This window comes from Salmo trutta, chromosome 18 (assembly GCF_901001165.1).
Source record: "Salmo trutta chromosome 18, fSalTru1.1, whole genome shotgun sequence".
Lineage (NCBI taxonomy): Eukaryota > Metazoa > Chordata > Actinopteri > Salmoniformes > Salmonidae > Salmo > Salmo trutta.
This window is the reverse complement of record NC_042974.1, coordinates 20680380-20701373: the sequence shown is the minus strand read 5'-3', so window position 1 is coordinate 20701373 and position 20994 is coordinate 20680380. Positions and strand designations below refer to the sequence as shown.

Below are 20994 nucleotides of genomic sequence, written 5' to 3'. Positions count from 1 at the left end.
TCACTACTGTAAGTCGCTCTGGATAAGAGCGTCTGCTAAATGACTAAAATGTAAATGTAAAATGTTTTATTTACGTATAAACTTCTCCTGTAATATTTCCTGCATAATATCTCCCCATGATACCATCCCCCATTTGTACCCCCATGGACTTTAAAACCCCCCACAAATGAAATTAACCCCTCCACAAACTCCCCTAAAATGGTTTCATCCCTGTTTAGCTTTGGTGCTACGGTTAGGCTATACAGTAGGCTTGTATTTGGGGTGATGATCTGTGAGGTGATAACATTTTGTTTGCTTTGTGATTTTTAATAAAATTAATAAAATATTTGTATCTAGTTGTCATGTATTCATTATCTTTAACTGGTTAAATGTTTGTAGTTTGCATGTTTCAGTAATGATTAACATGGTTAAATAGTCGTAAATCTCTGCATGATTTAACTTTTGGTATACTTGGCATTTTTATACATATTCTGTATTCCACTGAAGAAAGCAATAATTAATCAACACGCTACTATGGATAAATGGACACTACCTGTTATAAAATGGAAATTGCTCTCTGTAAATAAATGGTGAGAAATGCTCAGTCTGAAGCTATTCGGACATGGGTTTCATAGGCCTATAATAATGATAAAGTTATATCAGCTTAAAAATGATTCATTTACAACCTATGGGGTATAAGATGTTGGGAATAGTGGTGTAGGAGAGTCTGAAATGTATTAAATACCCTAACCCTAAGCTATGTTCAATGTCAGTAGGAATTTCCAGCGAGAAATGCTCTGTCTGAAGCCATTCGGCTACAGGTTTCATAACCCTATAATAATAATACAAGTTATATCACCTTAAAATGGGTTTATTTACAACCTCTGGGGTATAACATGTTGGGCAAAGTGGTATAGGAGAGTCTGACATAACCCCTAACTTTAGTTCAGTCTTCGCCAATGAGAACCAATAGGGGCATAGCTTCGTCCATCATGACTGGGAAAGGCCTCGATTCTAGGCCGTAGAAAATCCTACATCCATCTCATTAGATCAGAACAGTATGGATCAACAGTGCTTCATATTACTGGTTTGCATCCTAAAAAATGATAGTTTTGCTGCATAACACCCATATTATGTGGATCATTGTCAGGTTATTTGATATATAAGCTTCAGTAACAAAAGAACACCATGGTTGTACTAACTTTAAACAGGTAGTTTGTAAATGTGTAGAATGTGTTTGTTTTGGACCTTCACTGATAAGTTCACTTATGTAAATTAGACAGTCACAGAAGGTTTTCTTCTGAATGACAGGTTAGGGCATTGCACTTTCCATTCAGCTCCAGGCAACTTTGATGGTAGGCTTGATCACACCTGTAGTGACTACTTCTATCCGTCACACCCATTGATATATCTAGTGGACAATGGATAAGAAACAATGTAATTACACCCAACACAATGTTACAAAACAGAATGCTTCCCACCACTAGATCACATAACTAGACGTGATCCCAACGCTGCCACTAATGTAGCGGAAGAAAGTGAAAGCTGCATCAGGGACTCTAACCAGGGCTCATACATGACAAAGTGACCTCTAACAGCCATTGCCATGAAAGCCTTGTAGGTCTTTGGGCAGAAGCAGTAGGCCTACAATGCTGGCATATGCATTGTTACAATAGCCTAAGTATATAACATGATTGACACGACTGTAATAATCATCATGAAACGGCCTTGGAAGTGCCATTAGTGTAAGCCAACATTATTCACTAGTTTACCTTAACCTATTTAACTGCATTGATTTGGCTTAATTGATCATAGTCCAGACTCGTTATATTTGCAAATACCATACAGTTGCACCAGGGGAATTTAAACCAAACAGATTTTTTGCAGGTCTTCTTTTCCCATATTTATTGATTAATTAATTAATTTCCCATCATAAAAATGTATCCCCAGTCGCCAATCAAATACCTTCATCGATACCACAAAAAACCCAGACAAATATAGATTTTTACTCCAATCTGGCAACCCTCATAAAATCCGACATAACACCAGTATCCCAAAGTATTAAGCAAACAATCATAGAAAACAGCATTGGCATTAATAAAAAAAATACAAAAAAATGTAAGGCTACTATTATAAGTATTTTGGTGACAACCTGGTTGATTAACAATATTGGGTTGTTAACACTTTTTTTATACATATAAATAATTAAATATGGGACACAAAGACAAACGTCATTACCCAAAATGCATTGCTCCAATAACTTTCAAAAGATTTTTCCGAAGTTTTCCCCACAAAAATATATTTTCCTATGAATGAAGTCGCACAAAAGTGTGTATTTTCACACGAATTAAGCCACACAAAAACACACAAAATCTGCTGAAATACTTTATTTGCACGAATTGAGTGCGAGATTGTGTTGGTATATACCCTCCACTACACCACTGGCCTTTTGTGTTTTACAAAAAGTGCACTCTCCTACATGAGTGCTCTGGTAATACGGTTGCTGTCCTTTCAGAATCACGAACCTGTCACTCACTGAAGGTCTATCGGTTCGCCACTGCACATACTGTACGTCTATAATAGATATAAAGGCTGTTAAGATAATGTTTCAAGAAAGGAGTGTATATTTGGCCTGGCGAAGCGGTTTTAAGCGCTGACTGAATGAAAGCTTATAATTTAGAGTTTTTACTCAGCTGGTCTCGGGAAGAAATGAGTCCTCACTGTCCGAGACCGAGTCAAGACCGAGTACAAATGTATCTGACACCAAGACAAGATCGAGACACTCAATATGTGGTCTCGAGACTAATCTGCTGTATGGACACATTGCTTACACCTCACCTGGAAACTGATCTGACTGATCCCTAATCTTTCCCTCTGTCCATCTTTCCCCCTTTCCATCTTTGTGTCTGAAAGCCTACCTTTGTGTGAACTGAAAACCTATCTTCATCAAGATAAAACCATCCACTGATTACCTTCCCTACAGTCCCATTTAGGCATCTTGTCAGACACCCACGGGTTGGCCAGGAACTAGCTCATGTTTAAATGAGGAACCCCAGGATAACAAACAGAGAACCTCTTTCATAATAAACTGACAACACTTCACCACAACTGTCATCATCCAACTGCCCTTAACATTGCCATCAGCATTGTAACGAACTGGCTCACAGAGCTGTTAGGCTTTTATGAAATGCCTATACTGTCCAATTAGAGATCACTGCCTTTCCTATCTGTGTGTGTGGAGTAGACTCCTCTCAGAGATACTGCTGGCCAGTCCTACACAGAAAAGGAAGAAAGAAGAAAAGGATGAAGTTTTCAAAATTGTCCATAGCCTCTAATCTAAGGTCTGTGTTGTTTCTCCCCCCTGATGCTTAAGGTAGTATACAGTGGCGATTTTAGCATGCAAATCTTGGTCGGGCAACAAACAAAAAAATAAGTGGGATGCATGCCATGCCATGCCAGCAAAGCCACTACACAACACATTAATTGTACTATAACAGTGACAAACGGTGCCAACAAACTGTTAGGGCCTACATAAAGCTGTCCCAACATCTTACCACTGCTACACCTGGCTCTCAGTGGAGCCTCGTCTGGCAGCGAAACAGTTAATTCAGCCTCATTTACTGTGTTTAAAAAAAAAAACATAGCAGATATGACTGACTTGCTTAAACAAATGTGGTTTCTACTGACAATTGAGATGTACAAACTATGGCATAAGGGAACGACAAGCGGATTAGGAACAATCCGTAATTTCGATTAAGACAATAATGAGCGAGCTAGGATGGACGTAGTCAATATAACCATTTGTTTAGCACCTTTGAAATGTACAGCAACAGAATTCAGAACATGGGCCGTTCTTAGTGTTCTCCCCGTACACCAAATCAGAACCGTAGGATAAATAAAGGGGGCATATAAGCAGACAACGAAAGGTCTTACAATATTCGATGATTACATTTCTCTAAAACAGGCTATAGGCTACATGTGCACCACCAAGTCAGAGCAGTAGGCAAAATTAAGAGGTGTAAATACAAAATTATTAGGGTGAGGCACATAGGTTACTAACATCTTACTACACAACATACACGTAGTATTACTTTCTTAGCTACAGTATACATATCTCCCTGGCATATTACATCATTTATGCAGCAGCATACAATACTTTTTTGGACTCATGTTGTGCTAACTTGAACAGGAAGGTGGCACAGCGGTCCTTCATGGGCAAAGTCTGGCATTCTCTGGATTTATGGTGCTTTCAAAACAACTGGGAACTCTGAAAAAACAAGTTCTAATCATGACGTCATTGATATTCAGGTATTTAGCTCTAGAAAGAGGCCGGATGACCGTTCAAAATGTATTTTCCCCAGTCAGAGCTTGTTTATTCCCGACTTCCCAGTTGTCTTGAACTTACTGAAGTCAAGGTTACGCAGTTCCAAATTAAGTTGTTTTGACTGCGGCACAAATCCCACTTCATTGACAGCATGGCCAATGTTGACTGTTTATCATTTTAAACTTGGAAAAGAGCCCCTTAATACCATATTTGGGCCCACACAGCCACTCCACTGAATAGCAGGCTGGTGATTGCTTTACAGTGCTTGCAATTATCCATTGTCACGGATTCCTTCCAAACCACTGTTGAATTTGCGATTTCCAACTTGCTGTTTATGTCCAATGGCCGATGAGCACTGATACATTTTATAATTTCTCTTCATAAAACAAGGATTTGCAAGTAGATTAAATATTGATGACAGTATTTTTAAATGAAGCTATGTCAATGTGATGCCTATCTGTAGACTGGAAGAGAGCTGACTGAAATAAAAGTCAGTGCATAGTCAGTCTAATCTCAAAACAACCCGTCCACCAAATGTCTCTAAGGGGAGAAAAGCTAAAAAGGTGACTCCCTTTCCCTATGGAAATATCAGGTTCCATTCTTGCATTAAAAGCTTTAGCTAGCTGAAATAGAAGGCTGTGGTATATTCATCTACGTTTGACGTTTCTCTAACAAGTATGAATTGTAAAAGCTCTTTGCAGACATGTGGAGCAAAAATGTGACCGCAAATATATTCATGAATTCCCTTCCAAGAAGGGAACAAACAAGAATACGTTGTAACAAAAATGTGACTGCCAAACAGTTACAAATTTACACACTAAACCCAACACTGTATCAGCTTTCCTAAAATTGTTACAATATGTCAAGAATTGTATTTATTTATACCTAATTCGCATAGAATCCATTTAATTTGGTTTTAAAAGCGACACCGTTTGTCCTCGTTATCGCCAGCCATCTTGCTTGCCTTTAAGAATAAAAAAAAGCAACGTTACTATGCATTTACCATCTCTTTATGGACAAATAAAGCCTTAGTCCAGGAAAGCAGAAAACGTCAAACGGTTTCACCGCAGAGAAAGCATAGGTGTCCATGTCCTTCGACTGTGTTTGCTCAGCGCTTTATTCTAGTCCCATCTCTGCAATAATTTAGGCTGTTCGTTCGATTGTGGCAGCGCTTCCAGTCCGATAACGTGACCTGTCTGACACCGTAAGGAGTCGAGGGAAATGGACGGTGACAAAAACAACTCATCCGAGATTCTCAGATGGGAAAAAAATCATATCAAAAGTCATCTTTCAGCTTTAGTCTTTGTTCCGTGGTACACCGCGAATGCATGCATCAGACCTACCTAAACTGAGAATACTACAAAGGAAATTATGAAATAGCTAAATATTCAATATACCGAAATGAATTCATTATACATACACATTTAATGTACTTACACTAGTATAGACCATCAGACCAAAAACCACTGACGTGAATGTCGATTTCTGTTTAATGCACTTGTGATTACATTAACAGGCAGTTTAGTGATTCCTTCATTCATCAAAAAATAACAATAAACAGTATTATAAAGACCACAAAAAAACAAAAAAATCGGAATAAAAAAAAGACATGGTAGAATACACGTGAACTGGAGGTCATCACTGTATAGAAAAAGGAGTCAGCTCCTGTTCTTGACTAAGTAGCTATGGAATGCAGTTATGGCATAACAGATATCTGGAATGCCATATGTGTATAAAGACAGAGGACCTTGATTGAAACTGATGTATATTAAAATACAGGAGCAGTTGACAGTCGATACAATGCATGGAGCCTATACACTTCAAGGCCATGGTAGACTGACTCTGGTTCTGTTTCTACCATAGCAAAACATGAATATATTCACGCAACAGTTGACACGTATTGTGACAGGGAAGGAAATAATGAGTTTCTGAGAAGAAAGTGGTGATAAAAAAATGTGGCGTGGACCTAGGCTCTGACAAGTTCTAGTGGCTTCCTAAAAACACAGGCACTGACATCAGTTCTATCAACAAAAATCTGATCCAACTAGGGACAGGAAACACAATACAGTAGCTGTTCTTCAGTGAAAATGTCAGACTAACTTTATTTGTGGACACATGGGGAGTTCTCTGAAACACTTTCCAACATTTCACTCTGACAGGCTTTTAAACTCTTACAAACACAATATTTCCTCTAATAGTAGTTAACAGTCATTGTAGAGCTTCAGAGATAAACAGTCTTTCTTCTAATAGTAGTTAAGTCATTGTAGAGCTTCAGAGATATTTCAAATTAACAGTAAAACAGAACATACACAAAATTCGCACAGTGGGACAAAGATTTGACAGGACACAATAGAATGAGAGGATCATGTGGTTTGATTGTCTGTATCCCAAATTACACCATATGCCAAGGGTCTTCAAACTTTTTCCCAAGGGACCCCCGCCCAGGAAATCCGGCGACCCCATCATATGTTAGCAAAAAATGATAATGTGTATAATAAAAGGCAAGGAGAGGTGAAAATATAAAAAAAATATTTGATCTGGGAGATATTAATTTGACCTCCCCAGTTATAATTTGAAGAGGAAGTGTAAACTAACATTGGGATTACCTTAATAGCCAATAGGCCAACACATTTCTGCAAAAAATGTTTATGTTAAGAAAGCTTACCAGTAGCCATCGGCACTTTCCCGGTACATGGATATTCACAAAAACATTGGAATAAACAAAAATGTAAAATGAACAGCCCCTGCAGTGCCTGCATGCTGTGGACCCGTTTGAAGACCCCTGCCCTATATACCCCTCATAAGGCTCTGGCCAAAAGAAAACTATATAGGGAAGAAGGCACCATTTCAGATTTGCAGAGGTTGGCACTGAATAAGGTTCAGTTGTCTAAATACCACAACATCTGGTCCGATACAAACCTCATGGGAAACTGGTAGCACCTTTGGCTTGACCATAGATACACTTTAAAACACATTAAGCGAACGTCCAGCACTTAAACAACAAATAAACACATAGGCCTTAAGAGAACACTTAAAATGGAATGTGGCCCTAGAAAACCAAAAAACAGAATCCTTGAACTAAATCAACTGACCCTGCATTTTTGCCTGTGCAACAAACTTAATGAGTCTAGTGGGATGTCATATCCCAATTAGAAATGTTACCCATTCACAAGACATGGCGACTATGTATCATCTAGCAAGGCAGCTATCTGGAAAAACAGGTTTCCGGAACATCTCTAGGCGTTTCTACAAGGTTAGAAAAACGCAGTAGAAATTGGTAGCTCGCAGAAGGCAGTAACAGTCAAGTCAAAGGCAGATGTGACAAAGAGATCAGGTGGAGGTCAGGTGTTCTCACTTTGGGGATAGAAGGCAGACCAGAGCCCATGGAACAGAGCAGGGCGTTCTGTTGGGAAACGCTTTGCAATGATGTGACCTACTGAACAGGACCATTTAAAGTCTGGGTGAACAGGTCCAGAGTATTCTGAAGAGAGGAGTGGGTCCAAGTCTTACTGCAGAGGGCTGTCAAACACAGAGTCAGGCAGGACCGAGATCTTCAGTTTCTTTTCTGGCCAGCTGTATTCCTTCGGTAACTTGGTCTGGAAGGAGGAATCAAACAGGAGAAAAACATTTATTGACAGATACAGAATATGTAGTTAAAACATTCTGGAAACTTTGCCAGGTTTTTCCATTCCCTGTTTTTTCTAGGAATCCTCCCACCAGGACTTCTGAAAAATCTAGGATTTTTGGGGGAATTTTGCAAATGTAATATTACAGGATTACCTAAAAGCTTCTTTATAGGCCAAGGATCCATTGGTAACCTCCCCATTCTGCCCCTGGAAGCGTTCCTCTGAGCCAAAGATCTGCGCATGCGTTTCTTTACGCCCACATTTGTGGTCACCCTCCCTTTACATTTGTAACTGTCAATCGTGAATGATAATTCTTCAAGTTTTACCGGTGAAATGTCCATGTAGCATCTGCATACCAACCATTTGATCTGAATCAGTTTCATGTGAATATGCATTTAGATCTTCTCAAGTTGGTTGGTATCATAAGTATGTCACTGATCTAAAACAAAATATTCCATAATGTCAAAGTGAAATGAAAATTAGTTGTGGAATTAGTATTCATCCCATTTGTTTAGGCAAGCCTGAATTAGTTCAGGAGTAAATGTGGCTTAACAAATCATAAATAAGACTCGCTCTGTGTGAAAAAATAGGGGTTGACATGATTTTTGAATTACTATCCCTTCCATATGTAACATTCAGAAAGTATTCAGACCACTTACTCTAAAATAGATTAAATACAAATTCCTCAATCTACTCACAATACCCCATAATGATAAAAACAGGTTCAGAAATGTTTGCAAATGTATTAAAAACAAAAATATATTCATATAAGTATTCAAACCCTTTGCTATGAGACCCAAAAGTGAGCTCAGGTGCATCCTGTTTCCATTGATCATCTTTGAGATGTGTCTACAAACTATTTGGAGTCCAGCGGTGGTATTCAATTGATGGGACATGATTTGTAAAGGCACACACCTGTCTCCCACAGTTGACAGTGCATGTCAGAGCAAAAACCAAGCCATGAGGTCAAAGGAATTGTCTGTAGAGCTCCGAGACAGGATTGTGTCCAGGCACAGATCTGGGGAAGGGTCCAAAAACATTTCTGCAGCATTGAAAGTCCAAGAACACAGTTGCCTCCATCATTCTTATATGCAAGAAGTCTGGAACCACCAAGACTCTTCCTAAAGCTTTCCACCCAGCCAAACTGAGCAATCGGGGGAGAAGGGCCTTGGTCAGTGAGGTGACAAAGAATCCGATGGTCACTGACAGAGCTCCAGAGTTCCTCTGTGGAGATGGGCGAACCTTCCAGATGGACAACAATATCTGCAGCAATCCACCTGCACAATCTGGCCTTTATGGTAGAGTGGCCAGATGGAAGCCACTCCTCAGTAATAAGCACATGACAGCACGCTTGGAGTTAGCCAAAAGGCACCTATAGTCTGTATCCCAAATTACACCATATGCCAAGGGTCTTCAAACTTTTTCCCAAGGGACCCCCGCCCAGTAAATCCGGCGACCCCATAATATGTTAGCAAAAAATGATAATGTGTATAATAAAAGGCAAGGAGAGGTGAAAATATATTAAAAAAATTGATCTGGGAGATATTAATTTGACCTCCCCAGTTATAATTTGAAGAGGAAGTGTAAACTATATATACAAAAGTATGTGGACACCCCTTCAAATTAGTGGATTCGGCTATTTCAGCCACACCAGTTGCTGACCGGTGTATAAACAAATAAATAATAAATCGAACATTGGCAGTAGAATAGCCTTACTGAAGAGCTCAGTCACTTTCAGCGGGGCACTGCTCATGATTGAAAGTCCCAGCAGCAATGTTCCAACATCAGGTGGAAAGCCTTCCCAGAAGATTGAAGGCTGCTACAGCAGGAGAGGGACCAACTCTATATTAATGCCCATGATTTTGGAATGATATGTTCGACGAGCACGTGTCCACATACTTTGTCATAGTGAATATTAGTTTTTTCCCCATTAATCTTTAAGAAATTGTCGAATTTTTCATCCAATTTGACACAGTACTTTTGTGTAGATCGTTGCCAAAAAAAATACTATTAAATACATTTTAATCCCATCAATACCATTGAAACTATACTGAACCAAAATATAAATGCAAAATGTAAAGTATTGTTCCCATGTTTCATGAGCTGAAATAAAAGATCGCAGAATTTTCCCATGCTCACAAAAATATTAATTCTCTTATTTTGTGCACAAATTTGTTTACATCCCTGTCAGTGAACATTTCTCCTTCAATCCAATCCATAATCCATCCACCTGATAGGTGGAATATCAAGAAACTGATTAAACAGCAATAGGATTACACAGGTGCAGTTTGGCCACAACAGTGTGCAGTTTGGCCACACAAATACCACAGATATCTCAAGTTTTGAAGGAGTGTGGAATTGGCATGCTGACTGCAGGTACGTCCACCAGAGCCGTTGCCAGAGAATAGAATGTACATCGCTACCATAGCCGTACATCGCTATGTACATCGCTACCAACGTCGTTTTAGAAAATTTGTCAGTACGTCCACTGGCCTCAACCGCAGACCATGTGTAACCACGCCAGCCAGGACCTCCACATCTGGCTTCTTTACCTGCAGGATGATCTGAAACCAGCCACCCGGACAGCTGATGAAACTGAGGAGCACTTCTGTCTGTAATAATGCCCTTTTGTCTTGAAAAACGAATTCTGATTGGCTGGGCCTGGCTCCCCTAAATGGGTGGGCCTATACCCTCCCTGGTCCACCCATGGCTGCACTCCTGCCCGGTCATGTAAAATCCATAGATTAGGGCTTAAGGAATTTATTTCAATCAATTTAATGTATGAACTGTAAGTCAGGAAAAACATTTAAATTGTTGTATGTTGCGTTAATATTTTGTTCAGTACATTTCTTGGAAGTTAATTTATTTTATACACTTGAATATTTTTAGCTATGTAAAAACCTAGTCAACTTGTGCAATACGTTAGGCAATAAAGCAGATCACGTTATTCATTTCACCTGGCACATTATGAAGCTTACCAGTAGTCACCTAATCACATGGTTGTTTGTTTACAAGCAGACAACAACGAGACCGGAGCCTTGTTGGTTAATCACTGTTGTGCAGCACACACTGATCTAATTACAGTACAGAATTCACAACTAAATGTTGCCAGTTGGACATCTTAATTATTAAGTCTAAAATGTGCTCAGTGCTCTGCAGTTGTGCTAAGTGGTTAGCTTCTTGCAATCATGCCCCTCTAGGTAACAGCAGAGAATCCCTTCTGGATCAAGAGCCTTGCTGTTGTGTGTGCAGCAAATTGTGAGTAGCATTTTTTTAGTTACTTGTACAACTTTATGAGCTGGGATGTCTGTTCTACAAATAGTTTATGTCAGAGACGATATAAAATGTTTGCATGCGCTCATTATCCTTCGCTATGGGATTTTACATCAAAGCAATCAAAGCACATATTCTGCCTAGTGGTGTGCGCTGTTGAGTTCTGGCCATGAAAGAAATGCGACCATTCGCATAATCATCATAAGAAATTAGGTGGTGTTTTTTGTCTCACAGTAATGTTACATGCCATTATATTCAGTTCTGTAGAACACTGCCATTACCTGATCTTGCAGATATGTAATAAAGTTAGATCAAAACTGAATCCATGAGCACCTTTCTCCATTCATCACTGAAATTCACCAGAGTAGCCTGTTCTTTGGGTAGCAAATGAGCAGAGCAGAGATTGCGTAAAGTAGAGAATCCCACATGCGCAGGAGTTTCGAACCATTAGCTGTCGGGAAGACGGTTCCAGAGAACTCAGATCCACAGCCACATTCTTGATATTACCCCTGTAAAGAATTGTAAAAGGTGTTTCCAATCACCTCCTCTCGAGTGTTGAGCTCCGATAGATCTCCAAGCATCTGTTCAACAAACTCCTCAGTCAGCAATATCTGAGGAGATATGGTAACATAAGAACATGCAGTAAGCACATGCAGCAAGTATGCACTTGAAGCAGTTTGTGTGTGTACCAGGAGCCAGGGTGTGTGTACCTGTAGCCAGGGTCCATGTGCGGCGTACGGGTGTTCCTCAGTAGCAAAGGCCCCCTCTACTCCGGTGGATACGAAGGTGATGGCTGTGTCTCCATTTATACTCTTATAGGTGAAGTGTCTACCATGGAGCAAACGACCCCTAAGCACAGAATAGCACCAGTACAACAATCATTAAACATCACTGAATACATACTTTATGGAAAATGTCTGCTGGGTTGGAGAACCTGCTTCTTCTTACCATCTGTCTCTCTCAGCTCCCCATCTATCCCCCTTTCACATACAAACGGCTCTGTCAGATGACCCTAGTCTTGTTTTATTTAATGTATGTATGTGGGAAGACCCATAATCATCCCCAACTCTAGTGTGTGTGCGCACCTGAGACAGAGGGGCAGCAGTGTTCCTGACTCCTGGTTGAATTTCAGATGAACACTTTCCAGTTGTCTGGTACGAACTAGCTCGTGAGGAACGATGGCCGCTGAACTCTCACTCTCCAGACTGTCCTTACGACTCCTAGAGAAAGAGAGATATTCAAATGACAACTTAGGTACAGGGGAAACAAAGTCTGGTGGTGGTCTGTATCTCCCTATAAAGTGTGTGCAAGAGTTTGCTATGGTTTGTAACTACCTTGCCCCTCATCTCTCATGTTTCTCTTACCTGTGATACAGCTGGCTCTGCAAATGGCCCATTGTCTATGGAGAAACCAGGGGAAGAATTGTACCACATACACTATCATGTGTTCAATGTCCCAGTACTTTGTACTCAGTGGGGTCTCATGGCTCTGGATGGGTTAAAGGTATATATGGCGAGTCTACTCTAGAGAACCTTAAAAATAAGGAAGTGAAAGCTGTTGGTGTGACATCACTGCCTGAGGAAAAAAACAAAAAACAAGAGTGCATATCTCAATGCTGACTCAGAATAAAAGTTTGGAGTGGAAAAGTGAGGAAAGAAAGCTTAACTGTGTGTGCATGTACTCACTGAGGCCTGTCATGTCCTTGTCTCTGTGAGTTGATAGGGGGTAGTGCTGCTTTAGTGTTGAACTCCAATCCTTTTCTCAGGGCTTCTCTGATCTGCTCTGTATCTGCAGGGGACAAACCATTGGGTTAGTTTTGGGACATACAATAACATTAGGACACAAAACCACTCAAGACTTTACTTACCCTAATCTTGGTAGTGTTCAATAAGGCACAATAAAAAAAAATTGCAACAGAAAACAAATAGGAGCGGTTCTAAAATTGGACAAGTCCAGGTAGTACAGCCCTATTTCAAATCTGTTTTCTTACATTTGGTGGCTATTGAACACAATGCATGTCAGATCTATGAGAGCCCATTAGAAGTGTCTTGTGCCTTCAGAAAGTAGTTATACTCCTTGACATATTTCACATTTTGTTGTGTTCCAGCCTGATTTCCTTTAGACATCTACACAATACGCCATAATGAAAGTGAAAATATGTTTAGAAATGTTTTCAAATGTATTGAAAATGAAATACAGAAATACCTAATTTACATAAAGTATTCACATTCCCCTCTCTCCCTCAGTGACATAAGTATATTTCATATTTTCAGAACCCAACATGTTAGAATCACCTAGTCGTGTTGGACTTACCCAGAAAGACTAAGAGATGTGAAAATCTGGATGGAAAAATATTAGAAAATTCTTAACGCTCTGTCAAGTTGGTTGTTGATCATTGCTAGAAAGCCATTTAAGTCTTGCCATAGATTTTCATGCCGATTTAAGTCCAAAACTGTAACTAAGCCACTCAGGAACATTTAATGTCGTTTTGGTAAGCAACTCCAGTGTATATAAGCCCTTGTGTTTCAGGTTATTGTCCTGCTGGAAGGAGAATTTATGTCCCAGGGTCAGAAAGCAGACTGAACCAGGTTTTCCTTTAGGATTTTGTCTGTGCTTAGCTCCATTCAGTTTCTTTTTTATCCTGAAAATCTCCCCAGGCCTTAACGATTACAAGCATAGCCAAAACATGATGCAGCAAACACTATGCTTGAAAATATGGAGTGTTACTCCGTAATGTGCTGTATTGGATTTGCCCCAAACATTAGGAGTGTTACCAATTGATGTTCTTCTTCAATAACACAAACTCCAAATCAGGGGGAGAAAAATAGGTTTATTTGAGAAGTACAAATCAAGATGTTATGTTGGGAGGTAGATGTTCAGTCTCCCCTGTCCTCAGCTTTTCTCCACCGAACAAAGGAACACGATGCCATTTACCACCCCCCACCCTAGCCTGGGGTTGACCAATCAGAGGTCCTTGCAGTACCAATGGCCAAATAACCAGTATCCTGCTCCAGAGTCAATGTACAGAACATAGCTCTGAGTTCAGGAGTGACATTCCACAGATTCTACACAGATGTTGAACTGGAACCCAACTCCTATTTACAATTCCCTTTTGCCCATTAGTACTCTATTTTTTAGTTCTATCATCCTCTACATTGTGTATTTATCTTCAAAATATAGGAGTTGGAAGGACACCTGAATCTTTAAGTGACTGGGTGTATTGATACACCATCGAAAGTGTAATTACTAAAACCATGCTCATAGTGATATTCAATGTCTCCATATATATATATATATTTTGAAGCATTGGAAAACCTTCCTGGTCTGTGGTTGAATCTGTGTTTAAAATTCACTGCTCGACTGAGGGACCTTACAAATAATTATATGTGTGGGATACAGAGATGAGGTAGTCATTTAAAATTATTGAACGCAGAGTGAGTCCATGTAACTTATTATGTGACTTGTTAAGCAAAGTTTTACTCCTGAACTTATTTAGGCTTGGCATAACAAAGGGGTTGAATGCTTATTGACTCAAGACATTTCAGGTTTTAAATCATTTGTAAAAATGTCTAAAAACATAATTCCACTGACATTTTGGTTTATGTGACAATCTCAATTGAATCCATTTTAAATTCAGGCTGTAACAACAAAACGTGGAAAAAGTCAAGGTGTGAATACTTTCTGAAGGCACTGTAGGTTAGGTGCGTGTGTGTGTGTCACCTTTTTCCGACAGTCTTCGTGGCTGAGATCCTATACAGATGGAGCGGCTGTCCTCTTCATCCTCGGGCGGTCGGCTGAGGTCGTCCCACACACACTTTGCGCTAACGCCGCTCAGGTTGGAGCCCTCTGTCTCTATACCCTGGTCCACACGCTCCGGCTTAGGATGAGCACACACACGCAAACATCAACAATAGCCAACACACATTAACACTAGCAAAGACCCACACATTGTGGGGACTGAACCAGTAGGTGAAGCTGTTTGAATGAAAACAGTGTAATTAATCAAAGCCTTACTTGTAAATGAGGGTCGATGTCAAAGATGGTCTCTCCTCTCCTCATGTCAGTTATCAACCAGGGCCCTCCAGCACTAAACACATACAGCACGGAGGGGAAAAGAAAATCATTAACATAGGGTTAACATGGACTCGGTCATACTGGGATAAAGTTAATGTGAAATAAGACTAGTAGACTGCAGTGGTGAAAAAAAGTACCTAATTTTCAAACTTGAGTAAAGTAAGATACCTTAAAAGAAAATGATACACACAAGAAAAGTACAAGTCACCCAGTAAAATACTACTTGAGTAAAAGTATTTGGTTTTAAATGTACTTAAGTATCAAAAGTAAAAGTATAAACCATTTAACATTTCTTATATTAAGCAAACCAGACAACACAATTAATTTATTTATTTACGGATAGCCAGGGGCACAGTTCAACACAGACAAAATTCACAAACAAAGCATTTGTGTTTAGTGAGACTGACAGATCAGAGGCAGTAGGGATGAGCAGGGATGTTCTCTTGATAAGTGCGGGAATTAGACAATTTTCCTGTCCTGCTAAGCATTCAAAATGTAATGAGTACTTTTGGGTGTCAAGGAGTAAAAAGTAAATTATTTTCATTAGGAATGTAGTGGAGTAAAAGCTGTAAAAAATATAAATAGTAAACTACAGATACCCCAAAAAACTAATTGACACCACTGGTAGACTAACAGGGTGGCACACACACACACACACACACACACACACACACACACACACACACACACACACACACACACACACACACACACACACACACACTTCTCCAGCAGAATATGTGGACAACTACAAATACCTAGGTGTCTGGTTAGATTGTTAACTCTCCTTCCAGACTCACATTAAGCATCTCCAATCCAAAATGAAATCTAGAATCAGCTTCCTATTTCACAACAAAATATCCTTCACTTATGCTGCCAAACATACACTCTAAACCTGACTATCCTACCGATCCTGGACTTCGGCGATGTCATTTATAACAGGCAGGATATAACAGGCAGGGTTATATCCTGCCTGTTTGGCCCTGTCCGGGGGTATCATCGGATGGGGCCACAGTGTCTTCTGATCCCTCCTGTCTCAGCCTCCAGTATTTATGCTGCAGTAGTTTATGTGTCGGGGGGCTAGGGTCAGTCTGTTACATCTGGAGTATTCTCTTGTCTTATCCGGTGTCCTGTGTAAATTTAAATATGCTCTCTCTAATTCTCTTTCTTTCTTTCTCTCGGAGGACCTGAGCCCTAGGACCATGCCTCGGGACTACCTGGCATGATGACTCCTTGCTGTCCCCAGTCCACCTGGCCATGCTGCTGCTCCAGTTTCAACTGTTCTGCCTGCGGCTACGGAACCCTGACCTGTTCACCGGACGTGCTTGTTGTACCCTCAACAAATACTATGATTATTATTATTTGACCATGCTGGTCATTTATGAACATTTTAACATCTTGACCATGTTCTGTTATAATATCCACCCGGCACAGCCAGAAGAGGACTGGCCACCCCTCATAGCCTGGTTCCTCTCTAGGTTTCTTCCTAGGTTTTTGGCCTTCTAGGGAGTTTTTCCTAGGGAGTTTATCCTAGCCACCGTGCTTCTTTCACATGCATTGTTGCTGTTTGGGGTTTTAGGCTGGGTTTCTGTACAGCACTTTGAGATTTCAGCTGATATACGAAGGGCTATATAAATACATTTGATTTGATTTGATTTACAAAATAGCCTCCAACACTCTACTCAGCAAATTGTATGCAGTCAATCACAGTGCCATCCGTTTTGTCACCAAAGCCCCATATACCACCCACCACTTCCACCTGTATGATCTCGTTGGCTGACCTTCACTTCATATTCGTCGCCAAACCCACTGGCTCCAGGTCATCTGTAAGTCTTTGCTAGGTAAAGCCCCGTCTTATCTCAGCTCACTGGTCACCATAGCAGCACCCACCCGTAGCACGCGCTCCAGCAGGTATATCTCACTGGTCACCCCCAAAGCCAATTCATCCTTTGGCCGCCTCTCCTTCCAGATCTCTGGTGCCAATTTTTTTATTTATTTTTTTGTCATTTAGCAGACGCTCTTATCCAGAGTGACTTACAGTAGTGAAAGCATACATTTCATACATTTTATTCCCGTACTGGTCCCCCGTGGGAATCGAACCCACAACCATGGCATTGCAAACACCATGCTCTACCAACTGAGCCACACGGGACCATAATTGTTCTCAACTCGCCTACCTGGTTAAATAAAAGGTGCATTTTTTTTTTTTAAATATACACTGCTCAAAAAAATAAAGGGAACACTAAAATAACATCCTAGATCTGAATGAATGAATTAATCTTATTAAATACTTTTTTATTTACATAGTTGAATGTGCTGACAACAAAATCACAAAAATAATCAATGGAAATCCAATTTATCAACCCATGGAGGTCTGGATTTGGAGTCACACTCAAAATTAAAGTGGAAAACCACACTACAGGCTGATCCAACTTTGATGTAATGTCCTTAAAACAAGTCAAAATGAGGCTCAGTAGTGTGTGTGGCCTCCACGTGCCTGTATGACTTCCCTACAACACCTGGACATGCTCCTCTTGCAGGAACTGCTGACACACTCCAGCCACATGAGGTCTAGCATCGTCTTGCATTAGGAGGAACCCAGGGCCAACCGCACCAGCATATGGTCTCACAAGGGGTCTGAGGATCTCATCTCGGTACCTAATGGCAGTCAGGCTACCTCTGGCGAGCACATGGAGGGCTGTGCGGCCCCCCAAAGAAATGCCACCCCACACCATGACTGACCCACCGCCAAACCGGTCATGCTGGAGGATGTTGCAGGTAGCAAAACGTTCTCCACGGCGTCTCCAGACTGTCACGTGTGCTCAGTGTGAACCTGTTTTCATCTGTGAAGAGCACAGGGCGCCAGTGGCGAATTAGCCAATCTTGGTGTTCTCTGGCAAATGCCAAACGTCCTGCACGGTGTTGGGCTGTAAGCATAACCCCCACCTGTGGACGTCGGGCCCTCATACCACCCTCATGGAGTCTGTTTCTAACCGTTTGAGCAGACACATGCACATTTGTGGCCTGCTGGAGGTCCTTTTGCAGGGCTCTGGCAGTGCTCCTCCTGCTCCTCCTTGCACAAAGGCGGAGGTAGCGGTCCTGCTGCTGGGTTGTTGCCCTCCTACGGCCTCCTCCACATCTCCTGATTTACTTGCCTGTCTCCTGGTAGCGCCTCCATGCTCTGGACACTACGCTGACAGACACAGCAAACCTTCTTGCCACAGCTCGCATTGATGTGCCATCCTGGATGAGCTGCACTACCTGAGCCACTTGTGTGGGTTGTAGACTCCGTCTCATGCTACCACTAGAGTGAAAGCACCGCCAGCATTCAAAAGTGACCAAAACATCAGCCAGGAAGCATAGGAACTGAGAAGTGGTCTGTGGTCCCCACCTGCAGAACCACTCCTTTATTGGGGGTGTCTTGCTAATTGCCTATAATTTCCACCTGTTGCCTATTCCATTTGCACAACAGCATGTGAAATGTATTGTCAATCAGTGTTGCTTCCTAAGTGGACAGTTTGATTTCACAGAAGTGTGATTGACTTGGAGTTACATTGTGTTGTTTAAGTGTTCCCTTTATTTTTTGGAGCAGTATATATATAGTCGTACGTTTACATACACTTAGGTTGGAGTCATTAAAACTCGTTTTTCAACCACTCCACAAATTTCTTGTTAACAAACTACAATTTTGGCAAGTCGGTTAGAACATTCACTTTGTGCATGACAAGTCATTTTTCACTTATAATTCTCTGTATTGCAATTCCGGTGGGTCAGAAGTTTACATACACTAAGTTGATTGTGCCTTTAAACAGGTTGGAAAATTCCAGAAAATGATATCATGGCTTTAGGTTAATTGACATCATTTGAGTCAATTGGAGGTGTACCTGTGGATGTATTTCAAGGCCTACCTTTGGACTCAGTGCCTCTTTGCTTGACATCATGGGAAAATCAAAAGAAATCAGCCAAGATCTCAGAAAAAAAAATAGTAGACCTCCAGAAGTCTGATTCATCCTTGGGAGCAATTTCCAAACGCCTGAAGGTACCAGGTTCATGTACAAACAATAGTAGGCAAGTATAAACACCATGGGACCACGCAGCCGTCATACCGCTCAGGAAAGAGACACCTTCTGTCTCCTAGAGATGAACGTACTTTGGTGAGAAAATTGCAAATCAATCCCAGAACAGCAAGGGACCTTGTGAAGATGCTGGAGTAAACAGGTGCAAAAGTATTTTTATCCACAGTAAAATGAGTCCTATATCAAGATAACCTGAAAGGCCGCTCAGCAAGGAAGAAGCCACTGCTCCAAAACCCCCATAAAAAAGCCAGACTACGGTTTGCAACTGCACATGGGGACAAAGGGGGAGGCTTGCAAGCCAAAGAACACCATCCCAACCGTTAAGCACGGGGGTGGCAGCATCATGTTGTGGATGTGCTTTGTGCAGGAGGGACTGGTGCACTTCATAAAATAGATGGCATCATGAGGGGAAATTATGTGGATATATCAAAGCAACATCTCAAGACATCAGTCAGGGAGTTAAAGCTTGGTCACAAATGGGTCTTCCAAATAGACAATGACCCCAAGCATACTTCCAAAGTTGTGGCAAAATGGCTTTAGGACAACAAAGTCAAGGTATTGGAGAGGCCATCACAAAGCCCTGACCTCAATCCAATAGAAAATTTGTGGGCAGAACTAAAAAAGTGTGTGTGAACAAGGAGGCCTACAAACCTGACACAGTTACACCAGCTCTGTCAGGAGGAATGAGCCAAAATTCACCCAACTTATTGTGGGAAGCTTGTGGAAGGCTACCCGAAACATTTGACATTTACATTTTAGTCATTTAGCAGATTCTCTTATCCAGAGCGACTTACAGTAGTGAATGCATACATTTCATGCATTCTTTTTGTACTGGCCCCCCGTGTGAATCGAACCCACAACCCTGGCGTTGCACACACCATACTCTACCAACTGAGCCACAGGGAAGACTGACCCAAGTTAAACAATTTAAAGGCAATGCTACCAAATACTAATTGAGTGTATGTAAACTTCTGACCCACTGGGAATGTGATGAAAGAAATAAAAGCTGAAATAAATCACTACTATTATTCTGACATTCTACATTCTTAAAATAGTGGTGATCCTAACTGACCTAAGACAGAGAATTTTTACCAGGAGTTTAAATGTATTTGGCTAAGGTCTATGTAAACTTCTGACACACAAAATTGTGGACGCTCCCTTCAAATTAGTGGATTTGGCCATTTCAGCCACACCCGTTGCTGACGGGGTATAAAATTGAGCACACCGCCATGCAATCTCCATAGACCTCCGTGACTTTCAACGTAGCACCATCATAGAATGCCACCTTTTCAACAAGTCAGTTGGTCAAATTTCTGCCCCCGATCAACTGTAAGTGCTGTTATTGTGAAGTGAAAACGTCTAGGAGCAACAACGGCTCAGCCGCGAAGTGGTTGGCCATACAAACTCAGAACGGGACTGCCGAGAGCTGAAGAGCGTAAAAGTCTCACTACAGAGTTCAAAACTGCCTCTGGAAGCAACGTCAGCACAATAACTGTTCTTCGGGAGCTTCATGAAATGGGTTTCCATAGTCGAGCAGCCGCACACCAGCCTAAGATTACCATGCGCAATGCCAAGCGTCAGCTGGAGTGGTGTAAAGCTCGCCACCATTGGACTCTGAATTAGTGGAAACGCGTTCTTTGGA

General features: G+C 41.1%; 1 protein-coding gene and 1 long non-coding RNA gene across 2 annotated transcripts in view; both read right to left on the bottom strand.

Annotated features, from left to right (window-relative positions):
* Positions 1-1856: 1856 nt before the first annotated feature.
* LOC115152978 (uncharacterized) lies at positions 1857-3572 on the bottom strand. Its single transcript, XR_003867618.1, has 2 exons — positions 3534-3572; positions 1857-3252 (listed from the first exon to the last, which is right to left on the bottom strand). It is a non-coding gene; the product is annotated as an uncharacterized LOC115152978 (long non-coding RNA).
* A 2203-nt stretch (positions 3573-5775) lies between these two features.
* LOC115152977 (suppressor of fused homolog) overlaps positions 5776-20994 on the bottom strand; it is a 40905-nt gene continuing 25686 nt past the window's right edge. The window contains exons 6-12 of the mRNA XM_029697940.1: positions 15217-15289; positions 14923-15079; positions 12888-12990; positions 12288-12422; positions 11913-12051; positions 11745-11813; positions 5776-7899 (exon numbers count right to left, since the gene is read on the bottom strand). Of these exons, the coding sequence (XP_029553800.1) occupies positions 7810-7899; positions 11745-11813; positions 11913-12051; positions 12288-12422; positions 12888-12990; positions 14923-15079; positions 15217-15289 (766 nt within the window). The 3' untranslated portion in view covers positions 5776-7809. The remainder of the gene's footprint in view (positions 7900-11744; positions 11814-11912; positions 12052-12287; positions 12423-12887; positions 12991-14922; positions 15080-15216; positions 15290-20994) is intronic.